Source organism: Chamaea fasciata, unplaced genomic scaffold (assembly GCF_029207755.1).
Source record: "Chamaea fasciata isolate MVZ Bird 193981 ecotype frontalis unplaced genomic scaffold, bChaFas1.0.hap1 SCAF_28, whole genome shotgun sequence".
NCBI classification, from domain to species: domain Eukaryota; kingdom Metazoa; phylum Chordata; class Aves; order Passeriformes; family Sylviidae; genus Chamaea; species Chamaea fasciata.
In genome coordinates this window covers 3,402,532-3,424,948 of record NW_027094113.1, presented here as the reverse complement: position 1 = coordinate 3,424,948, position 22,417 = coordinate 3,402,532, and the positions used below count along the sequence as shown (strand labels likewise).

Sequence of the window (22,417 nt, the reverse complement as noted above, 5' to 3'; positions counted from 1 at the left end):
TTTTTTTCCACATTTCAGTGTTTTATTCTGGCTTGATTGACTTGATTCGTGTAAAAATGAGCAACACCACTGCTCTGAGCTCTTCATCTCCTCACTCCAGTATCTGTCCTTCTGTCTTCTCTGACGTGTCTCAGTGCTGAAACGAAATGGAGACAAGAGAATTGGAAGGTGGATAAAGACACAGGAATGGAACAGGGTTACTGCACCACTTAGAGCTCAGGGCTACAGAACAGGGACACAGCCAAAGAAAAAAGCTCAGGAAAGGGATGTTACCTGGTTGGCAAACTTGCTCCAGCATCCCTGGAACGCAGCTCCAGTCACTCAGGATCTGCTGGGCCTCCGAGGCGTGTGCCGGGTCCCTTCAGCCTGCTAAAGCAGAGAGGCATTAACAGGAGCCCTGGGCAGAGGCTGCTCTCGCCCCCAACCTCCCCACACAGCTCACAGCGCACGAGGGTCTCACAAGCCATCGCTGAACCCATCACACCACAAAGCACAGTCTGGGAAAACTGTTCCGGGCCGGCTGCTGCCCGTGCTCAGCCAGCCCATGGATTGGATCCCCTAAGCAGAGAGTTAACACTTGGACATGGCTGCTTAGGAAGTGTGGGCCATGGGAAAAAGTTAATGGCAACAAGTAGGATGGCAAAGAAAGCTACAATTAAAGTGAGCAACTTAATGAAGTCTAGGAAGAGTCTCAATAGATGAACACATATCGAGTCAGGGAGTTCGTTCCAATCTTGCTTCCGTACCTACAGCAAGACACGGCTGCATGCCCAACTCTGATCTGTGGAACTCAAGGTGTGCCACAAGCCAAAGGTTGCATACGGCATGGGTTAAACGTTTTTCCAGCAGCTGACCAAAATTGTCAAAAGGAGTATTTCACAGGTACATTAGACTTTCAAATGAGCTCTCAACAAGAGGAAGGATGCGGACATGAGCAAAAGGAGTTACCTCGAATTACAGGACTATTTCCACATATGAACTAGCCAAGAGAGCAGCTCTCGTCTCAGAGGTTTCTGTTGGAGGCACAACACTTCTTTTCTCCAAGGACACTGCAGTTTCCATTTGCTAGCAAAGAATTCTTAGAACTTGTAAGCAATGACACAGCTAAGCTAAGCCCGGCATTCCCCTACATCGCACACGCGCTCGGCACGCAGGGAACAGCCCAGGGACTACAGCACTTGGCTCTTCTCTACAGCTTCCCAGTGTAGCCTACAGCAGCTCTGAAGGAAACATCCATTATCCTTCCTAACATTCCGACTGTGCTTTGCTCCTGGCACGCCCTCAGGTTTGTACTTCCAGCCTCTACAGACAAGTTTTGACTATTTTATGTGAAATTTGTTGGCCAATTCAGATGTCAAGACCGATTTTAGGATTTTAATTCCAGCGCTCGGGCAATCGTCCGGCTGGCTCTGCCACTATCCCTAATCTCATCCTCTCTCGCTCCCAAGACTGTTCTTCATCTCCAAGGGTTGTGTTGTGCAATGAAATGTAAATGTCAGGAGCAGAGTTCATTTCAGACGGTCTTTTAATAGGCTTCGTAAAGCCAAAGAAAACTGTATACAGGAATCCTTTACCACTTCAAATACAACAGCAATGGAATATGCATATTTCTTCCAGTAAAAAAGGACAATATAAATAAACATTTTCAAGAACCTCTTTATGGTAAGTTTGCAAGTCTAGTTCTGGGTCATTTACATCATTACAACAGTAAAAATACCGTTATGCGGGTTGAACATACAAGCACGTTTCTCTTTAGATATATCAAGGTGGTTTGCCTTCCAACGGAACCCAGGCTGCATTCCTACCTTGCTACACTAAAGGAATGTTACAAAAGACGAAGGTAATGCACTTGAAAAAAAAAAAAAAAAAAGAAAAAAGAAAAAAAGTCCACAGCTTGTTCAGCTTCTAGTGAACATCGGTACAAGGTCCTTTCTATCTCTAAAGAAACTGAATTGGGGCCCCAACTTTAAAAAAAAAAAAAAAAACCAAAAAAACAACAAAACAGAAACGAACACCTTGGCTCATTCGTGAAGGATAAAATAAAATCTGAAGTGCTTTCAAAAAAGACTAAAACCACTTGAAAGCAGAGCTTTCTCCAAGACAGTCTAATCAGACAGTCTTGTCTCAGAAGCTGCCAGGCTGTGTATGACAAGATCAGAACTGATAATACTACAAAAGTGAAAATACAAGTAGATGTACTACACAATAACCATTTCAGCGAAGCTCCAAAAATCTTTATAAATACAGCCATTGGAAGGACGATCTTGAGTCAGGAAGGATTTTTACTCGTTGTGTGTAGCTGAGGACAAGAAGCAGGCACAATTGTAAAGGCACTGAAGCAAAGACAAGTTCCAGCATTTTACTCCCTTTGCATTATTCCGAGGCTACGGCTACTTGGCTACTGAGATCCCCCACCCGCGGGTCAGTGCGTTAGGGCAGCCAGAGTTTGGGCTTCAGGAACACCTTTTTTTTTTTTTTTTTTTAAACACTTGCTTTGCCTTAGATCCGAGCACCTCCTGCACATGCATTAACTTAGAATCTCCCGGCACCACCACGTCCACAGCCTGAGCCTGCCCCAGCTCCAGGCTCAGGCTCAGCAGGTTCAGAACTCCTACAACACACGGACTCAGCGCTCCCGCTCGAAGCGAGACTTACCGTAACTGTCGTAGCTGTCTCTGTAGGAGCCTCCCGAGTTCCTGTCTCCATAGCCACCTTGACTCCTGCGGGATAAACAGCACGTGCTTTACAGCGGCTCAACTCTTTCTCTGCCGGTTTGAGCTCCACCAAAGCTTCCCCACGACGCCCAGTGCTGGCAGAGCCCTTACCTGCTATTATAGTAGTCTCTGGAGCCGTTATAGCCTCCGCTTCTGGAATCAAATCTGCTGCCACCGTAGCCTCTGTCACCACCTCCTTGAAAATACATGGAAACAACGTTTTTTAACCATTCTGAAGAGACACACTCCCCCACCCCTCAATCCGGACATTATGACTGACCCCCAGGCACTCACCTCTGGAGAAGCCACGGCCCCGGCCTCGGCCCCCGCGGAAGAAGCCCCGGCCCCCTGAGGACCCCCCTCTGTAGCCACGGGATCTGTTCTCAGAGGATTTCCCAGCCTGGTCAACTCGGATCTGACGCCCATCTACAGACTAGAACACAACCACAGTTAGCCAAATTGAAATATTTAAATAATAAAGCACATGTAGAATGAGTTGCATGCCTTCGCAGTTGGCCGAGCAGTGCCAGGACTTCCTGCTCCTCACGAAATAAAAAGCGTTTTTGACATCATAATTAAGCCAAGAAGGCAAAGAAACTGATATGTGAATTTACAGGAAAGCCTTAAAAGTAACTATCTCAGTCATCCAGATTCCACAACAGAACTTTACCATAATCCTTATATATGTATTTTTACATATAAAGTCAGATTTTTTACATCCGTATCATTTCACATAAGACACTGGCATTTATCTGTTTTTCCACACAGCCTGAACAGCAGCACACCTGATTCTCTTCCTCCATTATTGGATATAAATAAACGACTCCAGAGCCTCCTCACCTTTCCATTCATGGCCATCATTGCGTCTTTTGCATCATCGATATTTTCAAAAGTAACAAAGCCAAAACCTCTGGATCTCTGAGTCTCTCTGTCTTTCACCACCACGACTGTGAAAAGGAGAGGCAAGGAAATAAAAACCCGTCAGCACCAGGTAAACTTAACAGACTAAGAGAAACTATCCCAGTCTGGCTCTGCAGTCTCACCTTCAGAAATCTGTCCGTATTTAGAGAAGACTTGCTCCAATGACTGCTCATTGGTGTCGAAACTGAGCCCGCCGACAAAGAGCTTTCCCTCATCTGATGCCATTCTGACCTGCTAAACCAACAGAACCGAGTCAGCGACTCAAAAAACCGACATAATCCCCGCGAGGTCTGAGACACTCAATCCTTTTACCACGACCAATAACAACACCGATGTGATCTCACACTCCCGGACGCCTCATGCGCCTCTGACCCCACACCCTACGTGGTCTTCCAGCCTTACGAGGGGTCTCCCTCAGGGTGGCCGGGAGCGAGGCTCCACGTGGGGCTCCAAGAGGCTCAGGACCGACGCCACGGGAGCAGCACCGCGGCCGGGCCCCGGCAGAACCGGCGGCCGGGTCCATTCCCCGGCGGGACCCCCGGGCCCGGCCCCCGCCCCTGTGGGCCCATCGCGCATGCGCGCCCAGCCGCGCCCCCTACCGGCCCATGCCGCACAGCGCCGCCCGCCGCCCCCTCCCTCCCGCCCGCCGCCATTTTGCACGGCCGAGGCCCGTCGCCATTTTGTTTCCGCGCGCGCCTTTCCCCCCGCCGCGGCCCCTTCCCCGTCACGGCCCAGCCGGGTCCGCTCCGCCGCGCCCCCCGTGCCCGCAGAGGGCACCGATCGCCGGGGTCGGGAGCCGCGGCCCAGCCTCCCGCGGGACCCGGCCCTCTGCCCCTGGGACATGGCTTCGCTCGCCGCGGCCCACCCGGCCCGGTGCGGTCGCGGCCTCCCCGCGCGACTGCGCTCACCGATGCCCGGGCGGTGCGAGGTCCGCAGAACACTTCAAAGCCTCAGCAAAATGTACGGCGAGCCTGGCGGGGCGGCGCCTTATAAACTCCCGCGCTTCATCCCGCCTATCTCATGAATATGCAGACGAACCCCGCTGGAAGGCGGGGCGACACACGTCACCAAAGAGCTGCCGCCGCTGCACCACCCGATTGGGCGGGACTTCATTAATATTAATGAGCCACGGCGGGGGGCGAAGGTGGGGCGTGCAAACAAAACCGCAGCGCGGCCCCGCCCCCTCCGCCCACGTGGGGGCGGGGCGCGAAGGACGGCGCCCATTGGCTGCACGCGTAGGGGCGGGCGGGAGCGCCCCTGTGAGAGGGAAGGAAGTGGAGGCCGCTGATTGGTGGGGGGCGCGGCCGCCCCCGCCCTCCTGGCCGAGGGGGCGTGTCCACGCTGGCCCAGTTTCGCGCCCTTCTCGCACTGCGGCGGCGGCCGCAGACAAAGGGCCGCCTCAGGGGCCGCCGCCATCTTGAGCGCCGCACGCTGCCCCCGGCCGGGTCCCGGCGGCTCCACCCGCTGCGGCCCGTCCGCTCACCGCCCCGCTCGGGGAGCCCGTCCTGGCCTCGCAACTGGCCCCCGGGGCGGCCGCCCTCCTGCCTGCCCGTGGGGAGTGATCCCTTTAGCCGCCTCCTTGCAGCGTTGCCACTTGGGAGATGATGGTGGGCAGTAGCCAAAGCAACAAAGTTTTCTTTAAAAATGAAAGGTCTTTGCTCAGCCCGTTTTCTCAAAGGTTGAAATCTTTAAGAGCCCATCCTGAGGTTTGACAAAAGTGAGAATGCCTGCAGCAGTAAAAACTTCCGTATTGAAAGAGGAAACTGGCAAAGCCAAAGACATGTCTAATCAAGAGGCTACGCAGCTTTGAAAGGCCTAAAAATAAAAAACTTTCAGTGTTTCGTATAATAATTACAATCTCACGTAGAAAAGTGTTTGGAAACATTGGAGAGGAGGAGACACACGTGAAGAAATAGACTGGAGAGGAGGAGATGCATGGGAGGGAATAGTGAGTAGCGTGAAGGAAACACGGCAAGGACGGGGCTGTGGTGTCGCCGTGTGTGTCCGAGGACAGGACTGGACACGTCAGGGGTCACTGTGTGTGTGTTCCCTGTCCCAGGCAGGACCAGCCACCTTTGCTCTGCCTCTAGAAACTCCTTGGAATTTGTGTTGCAGTTCACAGCAGCAGTTTGCAGCCACCCTCCTTCTGTCCTTCTCTCCCAGTATTTCCAGTCAGAGTCAGGCTGCACAGAAGAAAACCACTGGAGTACAGAAATCACGACTCTTTGGTGACCAATTTTCAAACCAGGCAGTGAGACAGAGGAAAAACAAACTACGGGGAGATGCAAAGAAACCTGCCCATGATTGCTCTGTCAAGCAGTGATCACCCATTCCCTGCCTTCCAGAGTGTGGAAGTCAGGCTTTTCTGCCCTGATTTGTTGGGATCCCTTTGGGATCTGCAGGAAAAGGGCTGTTTGTACATAGGTTATACAGTAATTATGAAACCAAGGACACCACATCTGTGGTTTCACTGAGCTCACAGGGCCACCGGGACAGAATGCTGCCACTGAAGTGCTCAAATGCACATAAAAAAACCCAATATTGATGACAGACCAAGCCAATATTACTATTTTCCTACCATGAAAAAAATTACTTACCTCCCTAGGCCTGGAGAAGTGTCTGCTGTTACAGCAAATTGATTTTTGCCCTTCAAGAGAGGAAAAGATCCCAGCCTTGCAATCACAGGCACAGCATTTTGATTAAATTAGAGACCCATTAACATGAGCACTTCTGGTCCATGATGAGGGTGGATAAAGTGACCTTGATGCACATAGCCATTTTCCAGCCTGGGATGCTGGACAGACAACACCAACCTCGCTGCAAACCTCAAGGGTCAAACACCGGGATTCACTGGGATTGGACTCCACACAAAGCCAGGCAGGTCAGGTGTTGTGAAAATAACACCGAGAGCCTTTGCTGCTGTAGGGGAATTTGAGTCCCAGCAGGATGAAGGGCTGCTGGGAGCAGAGGAGTTCCTGTGACAGGGAATGGCGAGCATAGCCCTGCTTGGATGTGTCCCAGAAGTGTGATTTCTGTCTCCCTGGGGTGTGTTGATGCCTTCGCTTTGACAGCGAGAGTCACCAGTGACACAAGTGGCCAAATGGACACTGCGTGCTCCAGCCCCAGGGCTGCAGCTGCCAGGAGGGTTCAGTGCTCCAGATCATTCCTGACCCAGGGCATCAGACATGGCATCAGCTCTGGATTTGATGATCCTCGTGGATATTCCATGATCAGGCTGCACACAGGGGCCACAGCAGCCCCGCATCACCAGCCCAAGGGGCTCGGGGACATCTCTGCATGTCCCACAGGCTGGACTCTGGGTGGAAACAGCTGTGGGAGCAGCCAGGCAGGCAGCTCACCTGGCAGGTTGCACCAGTCATTAGGGCAGTTAATTAAGAACTGAAACAGCCCAGGATTTACCTCCTTAGAGCAAACCCCCTGCAGGAGAAGGGTCCTGGCCAGGGGTCCCAAACAGGCGACATCACGTTGGAAACACAGTTCACACCTGTGTGAGTTCCAGACCTGAGCACCCATGGGTGTTTTCCCTGGCTGTGCCCTAATTTGGGTAACCTGGATCTGCCTGTGGGCAGGGCTGTGGCTGTAGTGACCCAGTACGGCAAAAGTGCCAGCACTTCCTTAGGGAGTGCAAATATCCGCTCTGAAGCAGAGCTCTGTGTGTGTACAGGTGCAACCATGGGGAATCGTGAAACACCAGAGGCTGGAGGGACCTCAGGGATCACCTGGAGCTGATTCAAGCAATCCCTCTCCACATTACTGATGTTTTTATCACCCATTTTTTAAAGCTTCCAAGGGCAGAGGTTGTAAAACCAAACATCCTGTTCATGCAAATGTGATTTCCTGGAAGTTCCGCCCGTCCAGCAGCACAGCGGGGGATAGTGCCACATGGAAATGCCGTGGGGGAGCAGTGATAGGAGGAGTTGTGCTGCCCTCCTGCCTTCACCCCGTGCCGTTCCCACATCAACATGAGCCTCCCTCCTGCCTCCAGCACACCCCGCATTCGGGCAGCTCCTTCCACAGCACCAGGGGTTTCTGTGGGGGTCCTACCTTGCCGTGGTGTTCGCAGGGACCTTTCCCAGTCCCTGTACTCACGGCCCGGGGCACACGGAATTGCCCAGAGCCGTGCGGCAGCCGAGCCCAAACCTGCTCGGCAGCCCTTGCACCTGTTGGGTAGCCAAGGGCAGCCCCCGCCCCGGGCACTGCTCTGATGAGATTCCCAAATCCCAGACCAGCTCCTCTGGTGCTGCCGCCGCCGGCCAGGGCTGGGGACAGGAGTGCCCGGGGAGGGAGGATGGGGCACTGGGTGCCACATCTCGTCCTCTGGGGCTGTGCCTTACCCAGGGCTGGGAGGGAACAAAGCCCTCCAGGAAGCCCCCCCGCCCGCTCCGGGCTCTGGCATCGCATTCCTGCCCCTGAGCCTCGGTGAAGCCCCTGGGACCCCCCTCCCTGCTCCCAGGCACAGCGGTGGGGGAGCTCTGCACGCCCCAGCACATCCTGCGCGGCGCAAGAGCCGCCCCCTCAGCCTTTGTTTTTTGCTGGGATTGCAGGAAAGGAGGGAATGTGAGGCTGGACTGAAGCAGGGCTCGTCCCTGGGCCTCCACCCCATCCATCCCCAAACCTCTGGCTCCTTCCTGGTTTTCCTGCAAGATCAGCTTTTACCAGGAGCAGGGAGGTGCCACAGGGAAGGCACACGGAGTCTTCCCAGCACAAGGACCCCTCTGTGTCCCTGGCATGGGAGCCCTCACTGTTCTCACCCCGTCTGGCCCATGGCAGCCTTGGACCCGGGAGCAAAACGCCAAACCAGGGATGGATTAGGGAACTGGCAGTCCCAAAGCGCCCCAGGGAAAAGAATATTCCCTTCTCCCTTACTACTGTCCCCGAGGGAGTTGCTCATCCAGCTTTGCAGTTGGAAAGAAAAGCCCTGACGCAATCCCGCCGTTGCCATGGCGAGGAGTGCGGCCGCTGCGCTTCCCTGTGACCGGGATTTACCGAGTTGTAGGACAAAGCCACAGGGAGAGGGGAGGGACAGGATCCGCAGGGATCAGATCCGTAGCGAGCGGGGGGATCGGATCCACAAAGAGCAGAATGGTTGGATCCACAGGGAGCAACGGGATCGGATCCATAACAGAAAGGTGCACGAGATCAGGGCTGGCACAAGTTGCGCTGAGGTGACGGGGGGTTCCACAGCAGAGTCGGGACACCCAAACTGGAGTATTAGGAAGTGAGCTGAGGTCAGGGGGGATTCGGAAGCGGAGATAGCAGTGCACCCAGCTGGAGTCAGGGGGAATTCAGGACTGGGAATGCCGGTGCACCCGGATTGAGGTCAGGGGGGATTCAGGGTTGGGAATGCCGGTGCACCCCGGCTGAGGTGAGGAAGATGGTGAAAATAAGCATGTGGTAACCATGGCAACCATGTAACTGCCTTGGCGCTGAGCAGCAGCTTTATCAGGGCTGGTGCTTCCCAGCCAGCTTATGGAAAACCAAATCTTGTGTGTCAGACCGTCCCTACCTGCCCAAACACAGCCAAATTTAGAAACAACTGCACCCAGCATCTCCAGCAGCGGCCTCATCACCCCTCACAAGCCACACTAAGGTGTTACTGTGGGATTTTTGTCCTTTTCCTCCAGCATTCCCAGCTCACCAGCACAACATTCCAGCCACTGTCACACGTGAGTGCTTTTCCAGCATAAACCCTTCACTTCCCAGCTCTGCCACACCAGAGAGCCCAGCCATGCCACGGGCAATGTGGTTCAGGGCAGCAGCACTGACCACTCACTCCCACAGGACCCAAAACTGCCTGGAAAACCCAGATCGGGGCTGCCCCAGCTGCTTTCCCAATGAGTGGGCTCTTCCCACATCTGCCAGGGTCCCCCTGCACGGAACGCAGCTGCTCTGGTGTGGGAAAAGCAGCAGCAGCAGCAGCCGCAGCAGCAGCGACGTGCGATTTCTTGCTCCCACCTTCCCTCCTGTCACCCTCCCGGCTGCATTAAGGACTCAGTTCAGTTATATAAGCGCTCATTAATCATCATCTAAGAGTATTAGCAGCATTGAGTTCTTAAGGGCAGGAGATGCTGCCCAAGGACAGGACAAACAGCCTCTGACCGCCTGACACCGGTCGACCTTGCAGGACAGAGAGCTGGAGACGCAGGAAGGGTTTATCACAGTCTGCAGGGGAAAAGCTGCCAAGACTCGGGAACATCGTATCCCTCCCCAGCAAGGGGTAAAGTACACATCGAGGGGGGCCAACCCAGGTGTTGAGAGAAACTGGAGCTTTTCCAGACCCCTTGGGCTCCTCCATACACTCCTCAGGCACTGCCTCACACTGCGGTTTGCTGCCACGATTGGCAGTGGGGCTGGTGGTCTCACACTCCCTACAATCCCCTGCAGGGTGGCCTTTGATCCAGCTCCCTGCGCAAGGGTCCCAGGGCTCCCCAGAACCCCGGTGTCCCCCCAAGACCCCGGTGTCCCCCCTCACTCCCTCTGCTCCTCAGCAGGTCGCTGTGTGCTGCTGTTTTCCCTGCAAGGGCACGTGAATCACCTTGAGTCCACAGCCCTCCCCGAGTGATTTTATTGCCATCGGCACGAGGGGCGGCCCGGCGGAGCGAGCCGGTATCTGCGGGAACAGCCACGATTGCAGAAATCCCTGAACTGCAGCATCAACGTTTTTTCCTGCCCAGAAGGTTCCCGCGCCCTCGCATGAGCTCATCCTGCACCGTCCCCTTTCCGCGCCTCCCGTAACCCAACCTCTCCCAGCCCCGCGCCGCAGAGCAGGAATGAGACACGACAGCGGAGCAGATTCTTGGCTCCGTGGGTCACTCTCTCCCCGCGCTGCCTCTCGGGAAGCTCCAAGTCATGCGACTCCTTCTCTTTTTTTCCCCTTAAGGTGGGGGAACGAATCGGGAAAGTTCCCCCACTCTCCTCCCCCCCTCGCGCTGATCCGAATGGAGGCAGGTAGAGGCAGCGTCTCTGCCTCCAGCTGCACCACACCTGCCCTGGGAGCCGGGCGTTCCACAGGGAAAGGCCGGATCCTGGCACTGCACAGGCTGGTGCCACCCAGCACAGCTGCCCTGAGACAGGGGAGCGACTCTTGGAGCAATAAGCTTTTTGGGGGAGTTGTTTTTTGTTGGGGTTTTTTTTTTTTGGTTTTTTTTTTTTTTTTTTTTCCGCCAGAGCAGCAAAGACCCTCAGCGCCCATCGGGATGAGCTTAGGGGGAGCGGGGGCTGAGCTCCCCACTGCCACATCCCCGGGATGGCAATGCCACGTAGCCCCGCACCGCTGGAAATCCTCCTCCCACAATCCCCAAAAGCGCTGGAAGCGGCAGCTGGCTGCTCCCAGCAGCCCGGAGCTGCCCCAGAAAGCTGAGCTCCCCCCGGCATCGCTGCCGTGCCGGGAGCTGGACGTGACCTGCTTCCAAACGCAGCGGGATGGAGGATGGGAAGGAGCTGCAGGATCCGTGCCAGCCCCACGCCCCGAGAGCAGCAGGAGCCACCAAGAACCGACACCAGCCCTCCCCAGACTGAGCCCCTTCCCCATGGCTCTAAAAGCCCAGAAAACGCTTCATTCCCTCCTGCCTGCTGCATGACCCCATCCCAGCTGGGGGGAGGGCGCAGGGTGGAGGGGGATTTCACCTTTTAACAGCATCTCAGAGCCCCCTCCCCTGCCGCCTCACACCGGCACTCCCTCGCCCCAGCCCGGGGGGTTTTGGTGTGGGCCGGGGCCTGGCAGAGAGCGCTGCCATTGTTCAGCACCCGGGGGGGTCCCTGCCGCGGCCCCCCGGCAGCGTCCCACGGGTGCCGGGGTGCTGAGCGCTGCCGAGGCCGTGGCAGCAGAGGGCAGCCACGCTACACGCACCGATCCTGCCCACGCGGCACCGCACGCGTGTGCCCGCACAACCCACGCGTGTGCCACGGCTGCGCTGTGCTCGTCGGCAACCCCGTGTCACCCCGTGCCCTGGGGTCCTGCCCGCATCCCCTCAGCTCCTGGCTGCAAACGGGGCGGATCCTGGCGCCTAGCACCCCCTCAGCACCCCACAATCCCGCCACAGAGCATCAGGCTCTGCCCACGTCCACAGGGTTGAACACGTGTGGCCGCGGCAGACGTGGGCTCCCCACGTGGACCCCCAAGTGCAGTGGCCGTGGGTGGCCTGGCAGAGGGTGCAGGGCACAGCAGGAGCTGCCTGGGGACAGGCGCTGCCTGCCCGAGCCCCCCCAGCCTCACGCAGAGCTGGTCACAGGGCTCATCCCGGGGTCTGCAGCCCCCCAGCTGTGCTGGAGGTGGTGGGTGGTCCCAGGGCTTCCCTGGCCCGTGGCCCGGTTCTGGCCCCCACCCCGCGCTCCCCCCGTGCACCAGAGACCCCCCCACACACACCAGACCTCCTGCAGCCCTCCCAGTGGGGTCCCACTGCCTGTGTGGTGCAGCCAAACAGTGCTGGGTCCCCCAGCCCCCCACGTGGGACCGTGCACACATGTGGACACACATGCACAGAACACAAGTGTGCAGGAACTCACACACAGGTACCTGCACCCCCATCCCAGCACGGGGGCTGCTGCTGGGGGTGTGTGGGGTCACCTGCCCGCAGAGCCCCACACGTGTGTGACCACAACCAGGGTGTGACGGTGCTGGCCGGACCCAGCACTGTGTGGGAAGGGTCAGAGGGGGTGGCAGTGTGAGGTTCCCCTATCCCCAGGTGGCCGTCTGTGACAGAGTGAATCCCGCGCTGCCACTGCCTCAGTTTCCCTCCCAGCACTGCTGCAGGAAGAACCAGACAGTACAAAGGACCCCGTCTGTCAGTGCTGCCCCAGAGTGGGGTCCCCGAGCCCCCACAGCGCTGCACATGCAGAGCACACATCAGTTCTTGCGTGTGTGCACACCCAGACACGCGTGCACGATCTGCACCGGCACCGTGCACACACGTGTGCAACCACACACCTGGGAAGTCACACGTGTACAGTCCCACGCGTGGATACAGCCGGCCCCCCTCACCCCCACCCCGCCGTGGGGCTGGGCCCCTCGGCAGCCCCGCACCCGCTGCGCCCCATTGCAGCGTCGCCGTGGCAACGCTCCAGATTTATCAATGGAGACACTGCGGAAACGCTCTGGGGGAGGCGGGAGGGAGGGGTGTTCTGTGGGAGCTGGCGGGGGACAGACGGATGGCTGGGGGGGCTGGGGTGCAGGACGGGCTGTCGCACTTGCAGAGTGATGCACACACGTGTGGGGGTGCGCTGTGCACACATGGGTGTGAGGGGAGCTGCGAATGAGTGGCTGAGTACTCTGGCTCTTCCCTGCACACTTTCCCCAAGGTTTTCCCAGCCCTGGAGCAAAGCCCTGGTGGCTGGCGGGGGCTCTGTGACCCGTGTGGGCGCAGGGAGAGGGTCCTGTGGTGAGGCAGCCATTCCCTGCCTGCATTCCTGCCTGATCTCCTGTCCTTGTGGCTGCTGACAGCAGCGAGGGACAGAGCCAGCAACTCCCAGCTCCAAAGGGGTCAGAACGATCCAGGAGGGGAGAACGCTGATCCCAGGGAAGTGACCAACACGTACCAGGGGTTGTCAGGGCTGCGGGGTTCCCCCTTCCTGGGGAAGTGCTGCTGGTTTCACACATGGGCCGTGACTCAGGCACCCGACTCTATTCCTGTCCTGTCCCTGACTCAGCGTGTGGCTCCAGGCAGGACACGCTCTTGCCAGACCCACACACTCACCACGGGGGAAGAGGAAGCAGCTCAGGGACTCTCAGAGCAGCAATGTCCCCAGCCAGTGTGGGGTCCTCGCCCTGTCCCCCCACAGCAAGGCAGGAGCACCCAGGGCACCTGCACTGACCCCCAGCCCTGCAGCCTTCAGCCTCATAGGCTCTCCCTCCTGAATGAGCCACCCGGATGCCGTGGGGATGGGCACAGCTGCCCACACCCTGCACACAGCAGGGACCTTCCCTGCAGCTCTTCCAGGAAGGGCTGGAGAGGAGGAGATGGGGATGGGATGGCAGGTTCACACCAGCTCAGCATTTTCACAGTTCTCGCCAGCCCCGTCACACCCGGCTCATCACATGCCTGCTCACACCCACCCCCCCCCGTGCCCGCCCCAGGCACCCGGCCAAACCCACAGCAGAAAGGGTGGAAAAAAAAAAATCCAGCAAGCGACTGACCGTTTTCCAGCCTCACCACAAAACATTCCTGATGTTCTGAGTGCGTGTGTGCGCAGGATTCCAGGTCACACGGTGCTGGTGGTGATGACACAGCCCCACCGAGGACTGGGGACATGATGGACCCTGTGCTGGGGCACAGCATCACTCATGGTCACACACTGGCTCTGCCCTGGCTGCAGCAGGGCCTGAGGGAAGCACTTTTGGTCTGAGAACAGACAGAACTGGCTGAGTGATGGCACCTCCAGGCCAGGGGCTGCAGGACCAGGACAAGCCATAGCTGGGCAGTCAGTTGCCGCCCCAGAGCTCACTCCCAGCCCAGTGGGCATGGAGCCGAGCTGCAGGATGCCTGGACAGGCCATCCATGCTGTGAGCCAGGCAGTTGCCTATGGTTGGGTTTTACACCTGCCAGCCCAGGGAGAGGCCACACAGCCCCAGCCCAGGTGAACTTGGACCCTGGAAATCCCCGGCTGTCAGAGCCAGGCACCTGCTTGGCCCTGGCCACTGCAGCTCCTGCAGCAAGGGCAAAAGGCAGGTGTTTGGAGATCCCCAGAATCAGCAGTGCCCGTCAGCCCCTGCCCCACATTTGGGACCCTCGGGTCTGTCCTGCTGATTGCAGGGCAGGGGTGCCCTGTGCACCTGTGTGTGACACCGCAGGTGGCAGCAGCTCCGTGACTGCTCCCAGTGCCGTGACCACTGTGGGAGATCAATGACTGGGGTGCACCGGCAGCTCCCTGGTGCTGGGGTGCGGAGGAAGCTGCCAGCGCAGCTTCACACGGACTCGCCTGTTTGTTTGTTTAACACATGAGTCATTCCCCGATCACGGTGTCCCTGATCAAGGCGTCCCCGTCCCTGTGTCCCCGTCCACACCTGCCTGTGCTGACTCACTGCTGGCCATGACCCCCTCACTGCCACCCACCAGCCCCCAGCGCCACCGAGGGGGCTGCAGCCCCTCAGGAACACATGGGGTTCGCTCAGGAAGGCAAACACTGCTGTGCTCAGCAGCACCTGGGGTGAGAGCTGGCGAGGACCAGGGCTAAAGGGGTTTGGCTGAGGCAGTAGCAGCAGCGCTGTGCCGGGTCACGGGCAGTGACGTGGGGGCAGAAGGCCACAGGCAGCGTGGGCAGAGTGGGTCAGGGTGAGCTCGGCAGAGCCGAGGTGGCTGCACCAGTCATTGCGAAAGTGAATCTGGTGTGCAGGGCCTGGGAACGGGCAAGTGGAGAGGGGGCAGCTGCTGCACCTTGCTCTGACTTCCAGAGGCTGCCCGTGCCATGGTACCGGGCCTTGGGTACTGCGTGCCACCACCAGCACAGCACCTTGGGCATTGCACAGTGCCACTGACCCCCAGTGCAGTGCCTGAGGCACTGCATGGCACCGCTGGCTCCTGGCACAGCACTCTGGGCATCACATGGCACCGCTGATCATCTCCCTCTGCAGCCACCTGTCCCTGCCCAGGTCCACAGTGCTGCCTGCATCACACTGTGGCACTCCAGACCCTTGCCCAGCACTGGGCGGACAGCCAGAGCAGCTGCGGAGTCCAGTGCCAGCGGTGGCTGAGCGCCAGGGGCAGGTGGAGCTGCAGCCACAGCCCAGATCGGCGGTAAACCCAGGGGAGGTAGAGCAGCCCTGGCCCCCCACGCAGAGAGCAGCCCCCCGGGCTGGAGCTCAGGGCAGCACCTGGCACCGCTGCCTGGGGGTGGCACAGCCGGAGCCGCCCGAGACACCCGGGAAACATGCCTAATCCCGGAACCCCACGCCCAGCTGGGGCGGGAGTCGGGGCGTGCACGGTGCCACCCCGAGCCCGGGGCATCCTCCTCCTGCACGCCCCAAGGCACCGGCTCCCAGGGACCCTCCGTCCCCACAGCCCAGGCAAGCGACACTCGCACCCAGCACGGCTCCGAGCAGCCCCACGGGGACCCCCAGCACCGCCACCCGTGTCCCGCCGGGCCGGCCGCAGGTCCCGCGGGCTCCACGTGGCCGCGATGGCCGGAGTGGCCGGGGGGGTGGGGAGCGGCAGGAATCCAGCACTGAGTCACGGCTTCCTCTGCGAGCCCGTGAGTCATCGCGGCAGCGCCAGGCGCCCGGGCCCGGCGTGCGGAGCCCGCGACGCGCACACGGCTGCATGTGAGGGCAACCCCCGCGTGTAGGGGGGCCCTGCACACCCGCCCCGTCCGTGGGATTGGTGCGAACACACACACAGATGTGTCCGAGGGTACAAGCGCTCACCCAATGTGTGCACACACCCAGGGTCTTGAATGCCCACGTCCTCCACATGCACAAATTCGGGAGAACGTGTCTGTGCAAGGCACACACGAGTGCAGCCGTGCATAGATCCACAGTCAACTCCACGCTGACCTGGAGTACTTTGCCACATTTGTACATCAGGCTGTGGGATGGAGCCCACCTGTGGGACTGGGGCTCACCTGTGTGGCTGCAGCAGCAGTTTCTCCTGCACCTGAGGCTGTGGCTCCTCACTCTCGATGCCCTGGAGAGGAAGAAGAGGATGTGGGGAAACTTTGTCCAGCTTCTGATCCCTGCTGAGCTCCTGCTGCATGCCAGGGCTTTCTGCCACCACCCACGCAGAGCCCTGTGCAATAGGTGCCCATGTCCTCCCCACACAGTTGGACCTGGGGTGCACGGAAGGAGGGCTGCAGGGCCTGCACAACCACCCCCACACGTGCAGCCGTGGGTGCACACGTGTGATCTGCACCCACCCTCACATGCAGCACCGAGACACCCCCACTTTGCCACCCGGCAGTTCGCACCCACAGCTCCCCGCTGGCACTCGCTGCACCCCGCCCCTCTGGGGGGGGGGGGTCCCCACCATTTCGGGGGGGTGGGGGAATTGCCCTCTGCAGATCCGGAGCTCAGTGCCACGACCACAGAGACGGGGGTGGGGTGGGAGTTGGGGAGGTGAGGAGGGATGGTCAAGGTTATACTGCTCCAAGCCCGGCCCACGATGGAAACCGCCGGGGCCGGGCTCCTGCCCCAGCCCGGGGGAGCGAAGGGGGGCCGCCCCCGCCGACGTGGCAGCCGCTGCTCGAACCTCGGAAGGGCTGAGCCGACGGGACCCCCTCCGCCTGCAGCCGTACGAACGAGGGGACCCCCGGGCGCAGAGCCCCGGGCTGTTGTCACCAGGATCCCCTCACACACACACACACACACACAGAGGCACAGGGACCCCAGGGAGGTCCCGGCCCCCCTAGCGCTCCGGCTGTGCGGTGGGAGCCGGGGGGGGGGCGGTTGCCACGGTAACCGAGCTCCCCGCGCGCCGGGATGAATGGGCCGGGAGCGCGCGCGATCTATGAATGAACGAGCGGGGCCGGGAGCGCGGAAAGCCCGGGACGGATCGAGAAGTACGGAGCGGAGCCTCGGGCCCAGCCCCGCCTCCCGGCCGGGACCGCCAGTCCCCGGGAGGCCCCCGCCCGCTCCGAACCCCTCCAATCTGCCACCTGAGCTGTGCCGGTAACCGGGGCCGGAACTGGCGGGGTGCCCGGTGCCGTCCCGGTCTCTGCCTGCGGATCTGGGCCGGGCTTTGCCGCCGCGGCGGGCAGGGGTCCGGCGGGCCGGGGGGAACACCCGGCCCGGATTCCGCCGGCGCAAGGGAACGGAGCAGAACCTGACTGTGCCCCCGGCCCAGGACAGCCCCAGACCTCGACGTCCCGGTGGCCGAGGGGCTGCAGTGCTGGATCTCACTTCGTGCACCCCTGGCCTGGGCACCCCCAGGACTGACCCCAGTCATGGATGGGGGCTGCTGCTGGGACTACCGACGGGACCCCAGCACCGGGCTGCCCTTCCGGGCTCTGGGGTACCCAGAGCGGGAGAGGAGGAGGGGGGGTGTCCCTGGGGGATCCTCGGCTCCTCTGGGCCCCCTCCCTGCCAGCAGCAGGGCCCCAGCCCTGCCCAGCTCCCCCTGACCCCCTCACCTCCGCCCCTGTAAGCGGTTCCCAGAAGGCAGGATGGGAGGGGGGGCAGGATGGAGGCGGGGGGGGGCACCGCCTCATCTTCCCAGCAGGGTCCGGGTCAGCCCTGGGTGTCACCGTCCCCCAGGACAGCCCGTTCCCAGCACAGGCCAGGGGCGGGGAGGGGGTGGGGAGGGGGCATTCCTGGGCTGCCTGGGGCCTGAGTCACCCCCGGCCACCGCGGCCACGCGCACACGCAGAGACGCGCCACGGGCCACACACGCAGCGTGAGCACGGGAGGCAGAACACACGGGGACACGCGAGTGTGGCTGGGTACAGACGTGAACGTGCCGCCGTGCACCTCGGGGACACGCGAGTGGGCACACGCGGTGACATGAATGGGAACATGCAGTGACACACACAGAGGCACGCAGAGACACAGCATCCACTCTCAGGGGCCGTGTGCGCACAGACAATGCACACACATGTACACACACACACACATGGATTTGGGGGCGGTGCAGGCACGTGCCCCTCTCACCCTCCGCCCGCAAAGCGCAGCCAAGGGCTGAGCATCCTCCAGCTGTCACCAGCACACGCGGGGACCTCCCCCAGCACCCCGTTCCTGGGGGATGGAGGCCGGGGGCTCGAGGGGGGGCCCTCGGGAGCCCGTTGTGGGGGCGTGCGGCCGAGCGTCGCCGGGGCTGCGTCACGGCTCTGACGCACCGTCGCTACCTGTGGGTCCCGCCGCTATAAATAGCCCCGCGCACGCCCCATCTGCCGCTCGCACCGTGCGTTGTGACGGGGGGAACACCCTGCTCCGTGCCCCCCGCGCCACCGCGGCCCAGGGGCCAGGTGGCCTCATGCCAGCCCCGAAAATCTGAGCGGTGGCCGAGGCGGGGGGGGGGGGGGGTAGCACGGCGGTGGTGGCACTGTGCCACCTGGCAGGGCCTGGGCTGGCAGGGCCAGCTCGGACGTCACGAGAGCTCCTCGAGGTCCTTGTAAACACGGTGACGCACCGGCGCTGCCCTCTGGCCCCGTGTCCCCACCAGCCCCGTGTTTTGCCCCGGCCTCACTGCCCGGGGCTGTGGTGTGGGGACGAGACCCCCATGGCACAGGCTGTGGGGTCGGGGTCACACAGGGGTTACCCCTCAACCGTGCCAGTGTCACCGGGGCCATTTAAGTGCCATCCCCTGTGGATGTCAACGGAGGGGCTGAGCCTGTGCCCCCTCCCACAACACCTCAGCCGAGAGATGCTTTGGGGGAGTTCTCCAAGAGGAGGGGAGAAGGGACATTTGGGGGTTTTGTTGCTGTTAAGGGCAGGCAGCCAGGCTGGGACGCCCACTGCGAGCAGTACTGGTTCCCAGCACAGCTCCTGCTGCTGCTCCGTCCCCGCTGCGACCTCGGCCCTTGCGGGTGGGGGTCCGTGGGGATGGGCTGGCGCCGCGCCCCCGGCCCCGCCGCCCCGTGATGTCACCGCCCATGCATGCCGGGCTCCGCTGGCCGCGGCTGCCGGCCAGCCTGGGGGAGCCGGGGAGGCCCCGGGCTTGGCGAGGACACAGGGGAGACCCTCTGCCCCACGATAGGCTGAGAGGGAGCCGGGGCCGGGGCGGGGGGGCTACTGAGCACACAACAGCCACGCGTGTCCGGCTGTGTTCCACGCGTGTGTGCGTGCACTGCACACCGGCTGTGTGTGCACCCCCACAGCCCAGCCCAGGGGTGCTGCAGCCCCTCGCAGCAGCCGGGGTGTTCAGCTCCCACCCCGGAGACCCCCAGACTCCCCAGCAGCCTAGGCATGCTGGGGCTGCCCCCGCAGCGGGGCTGTGCTGCACAGGCGTGCACATTGGCTGTGAGCTCCGCATGCACACGCGTGTGCAAGGGCCCGTGGGCAGTGGGAAGCTGTGGGGAGCGCCGTGGGGCCGCGGCCGGCGGGCGGGGTGAGACATTCCTCACGGCGCTTGTTATTTTATCTGGTTCAAAGTCAGTTCCTGGAATGTTTTTAATTCCAGGATCCATCCCTGCGCCGGCAGCTCCCGGCCCCCCCCCGCGGCCGCCTCTGCACCCCACACCGGGACTGCCTCCCCACAGCCCGGCCCCACAGCAGCAGCACCGGGGCCCGGTGTGGGGGCTCAGCCTTTCGGTGGGCTCTGCACCCTCAGGGACACCCAGAGGGCACCCATGGGTGCCTCAGCCTTGGCAGGTGCCCCACAGCCGGGTGGTGGGGGGACCGTCTGCAGCCCCACGCGGGGGCTTGGGTTCGCCCCCACCCGGGACCCCGCTGCTGCAGACGCCGTGTTCCCAAATCGTGCCAGGGACACGCGGCAGCGCGTCGCCCACCCGGCGTCTGGCACCGCCGCGCCAGCCCCGTCTCTCGCCCGCAGCCAGCGCCGGGTGCAGCCACAGGGATTCCAGGGGGCTGTGGGGCTGCGGCTTCGGGATGCACCCCACGCCATGAGGGAGCTGGAGGGTCCCCGGGGGGTCCCATGGCCGTGGGGACGCGGGGTCGGCACACAGGGCGCAGCCACCGCCCTCGGCCTTTGGGTTCATGGGCACACGCGGGGTTCCACCCGCGTGTTTGCAGGCTGGGGGGTGCGGGCCGGCGCTGCGGGGAGGCCGGGTGTGTTTGTGGGGTGCAGGGTTCAGCGGGTGGGTGTGCAAGGGCTGGGCGTGCAAGGACTGACGTGCAACCCCACGCATGCCTGCGCCGGGGTGTGCCCGGCACCGCGGGGCCGCGGCGTGGCCGGCGCCGTGGGCGTGCGCGGGCCCCACGGGTGTGCCGGGAGCCCTGGGAGCCGCGGCAGCTGTGGGTGTTTCCTGGCGCACCCTCTGCGGCAAGGGCCGGGCAGAGGGACAAGGGGGGCACCCGGTCCAGCTGCCCACACCCACCGGCCGTGGGTGCACATGCCAGGTGACACCCACGCTGCCCCCACAGTGGGCGCAACGCTGGCGCTGTGGGTTGCTCCATACTGGGAGCACTGGGACGAGCACAGCCTGGCAGCAGTGCAGGGTGCTGGGCAGGGCTGGGGGCAGTGGGGATAATTGCCAGGAGGGGGTACAGGGGGTGTGAACCACCCCGACGCCTGGGCTGGGCAGTGAGGGGGGCTCTGCCCAGCCTCACCCACTGCCAGCGACACCTCCCCCCCCCCCCCCGTTATCAGCGGCATCTGGGGGCCTCTGGGCACGGTGATGTCACGCTGTGGCGTGGCACCGTGTCCTGGCTTGTCCCCTGCCGTGCCACAGACGCCTCCTGCGGGTGCCTGGTCCGTCCTGAGCCATGAAGCCCTGCCACGGCTTCGGGGCCAGGCCTGTCCCAGCTCACACCCTGCAGCACCCACTGCTCCCCTGGGACCGCCCAGACTCTGAGCCGAGCCCTTGGGGAGGCAGCAGCTGTTGGGACCCCCCAAGGATGGACTGGGGGGTCCCCAGGGCAACACCCACAGCGGGATTGTTTGCGTGACCGTCTGTCCCCCCCCGCCCCGTGGGCGGCTGCTGGCGCTTGTCCCCACGTTCACACGCGTGTGCGTGTCCCCCGCGTGCCCTCCCGGCAGCGATTGCCTTACAAGGCCGCCGTGTTGCTCCTGCCGCGGTCGGCGGCTCTTCCCGTTGCCAAATTTGGCACGGGCCGGGGGTGCGCGGGGGGGGCCCGGGGGCTGCAGGGGGGGAGCCCGAGGTCTGCTCTACCCGAAATGACGTCAAAGCGGGGCGCGGGGTGCCCGGTGCGGCACAAGTCACTGCAGGAACCTGAGCTGCTTCCGCTCCCGCCCGGCTTCCTCCGGAGCTCGGCTGCTCCTGGGGGTTCAGGGTCCGGCCAGGGCTCCCCCCCCCCCGCCCCCAGCCCCACACTGGGCCCCCCGGGTGTTCCCCATGGGAAGAACTGTTCCCTTCCCATCCTGTCTGTGGGTTGCTGAGTGTCCCATGGAGGTCTGGGTTGTTCTCTGTCCCCAATCCCGGGGGTGCAGGGACATGGCAGAGGGGACATGGGCACCCACTGCTGCCCCCTCCCCAAACAACAGCTCCACAGCTCAGCGCCCAGTCAGGATTCACCCCGCCCCACGTGTGCCTGGAGGTGACAGTGTCACCGCGTCGGTGTCACAGCACAGCTCCGGGGGTGTCCCAGCCCACAGTGTCGCCCCACAGCCACCGACACCCCAAGCCCTCCCCCATCCCCGGCCTCCAGCTTCCTCCCAAGGATGCTTGGGCCTGCAGGAAGAGGGTTGCATTGGTGGGACGGTGCTGACACGCGTCCCCAGGGCCACCCCATCACCTTCCCCGGGGCAAGTACAGGTGGGGAAACTGAGGCACGGCCACATTCACGGCCACCAACCCCCTCCCCCGCCCCAGCCCGCGGCCACCCCGCCGTGACGCAGGAGGGAGGGAGCTGGCACTCACGGCCAGCCCGGCTGGTGCAACCGGCCCAGCTCCTCGGGGCAGTGGCCAGTGGGATGAGACGGGAGCACCCAGGCAGATGAGCACCCAAGGACTGGGGTCTGGCACCCAAAGAGGGCTGGAAACACCACAAGGTCTCACAAGGAGACCCCAGACCTGTTCCCCTTCTAGAGAGGATGGGGCAGCTCCATCACCCCCCTCCTTCCTCCTGCAGGTACACGCAAGTGTGAGTGCTGAGCAGGTGTGTGCACAGCTCTGGGGTCACTTGTGGCTGTGCCATGTCCCCCTGACGCTGATGGGGGGCCCAAGCAGCCTCCGTCTCCCCACACTGACACCAGACACAA

At 61.7% G+C, this 22,417-nt stretch overlaps 1 protein-coding gene across 5 annotated transcripts; it reads right to left on the bottom strand.

Moving 5' to 3' along the window:
- CIRBP (cold inducible RNA binding protein) lies at positions 1-4,642 on the bottom strand. 5 transcript variants are annotated; one of them, XM_066205889.1, is made up of 8 exons: positions 4,544-4,642; positions 3,758-3,866; positions 3,555-3,661; positions 3,009-3,147; positions 2,826-2,910; positions 949-2,720; positions 274-366; positions 1-136 (listed from the first exon to the last, which is right to left on the bottom strand). In XM_066205889.1, exons 2-6 carry the CDS (start codon positions 3,858-3,860, stop codon positions 2,627-2,629), a joined length of 528 nt encoding a protein of 175 aa, XP_066061986.1. In that variant the 5' UTR covers positions 3,861-3,866; positions 4,544-4,642; the 3' UTR covers positions 1-136; positions 274-366; positions 949-2,626. The 5 variants fall into 5 exon arrangements, with proteins under 5 accessions (XP_066061986.1, XP_066061987.1, XP_066061988.1 ...); XM_066205890.1 differs by having other exon boundaries at positions 274-2,299; positions 2,656-2,720; XM_066205891.1 differs by having other exon boundaries at positions 2,656-2,720.
- Between the last annotated feature and the right edge of the window lie 17,775 nt (positions 4,643-22,417).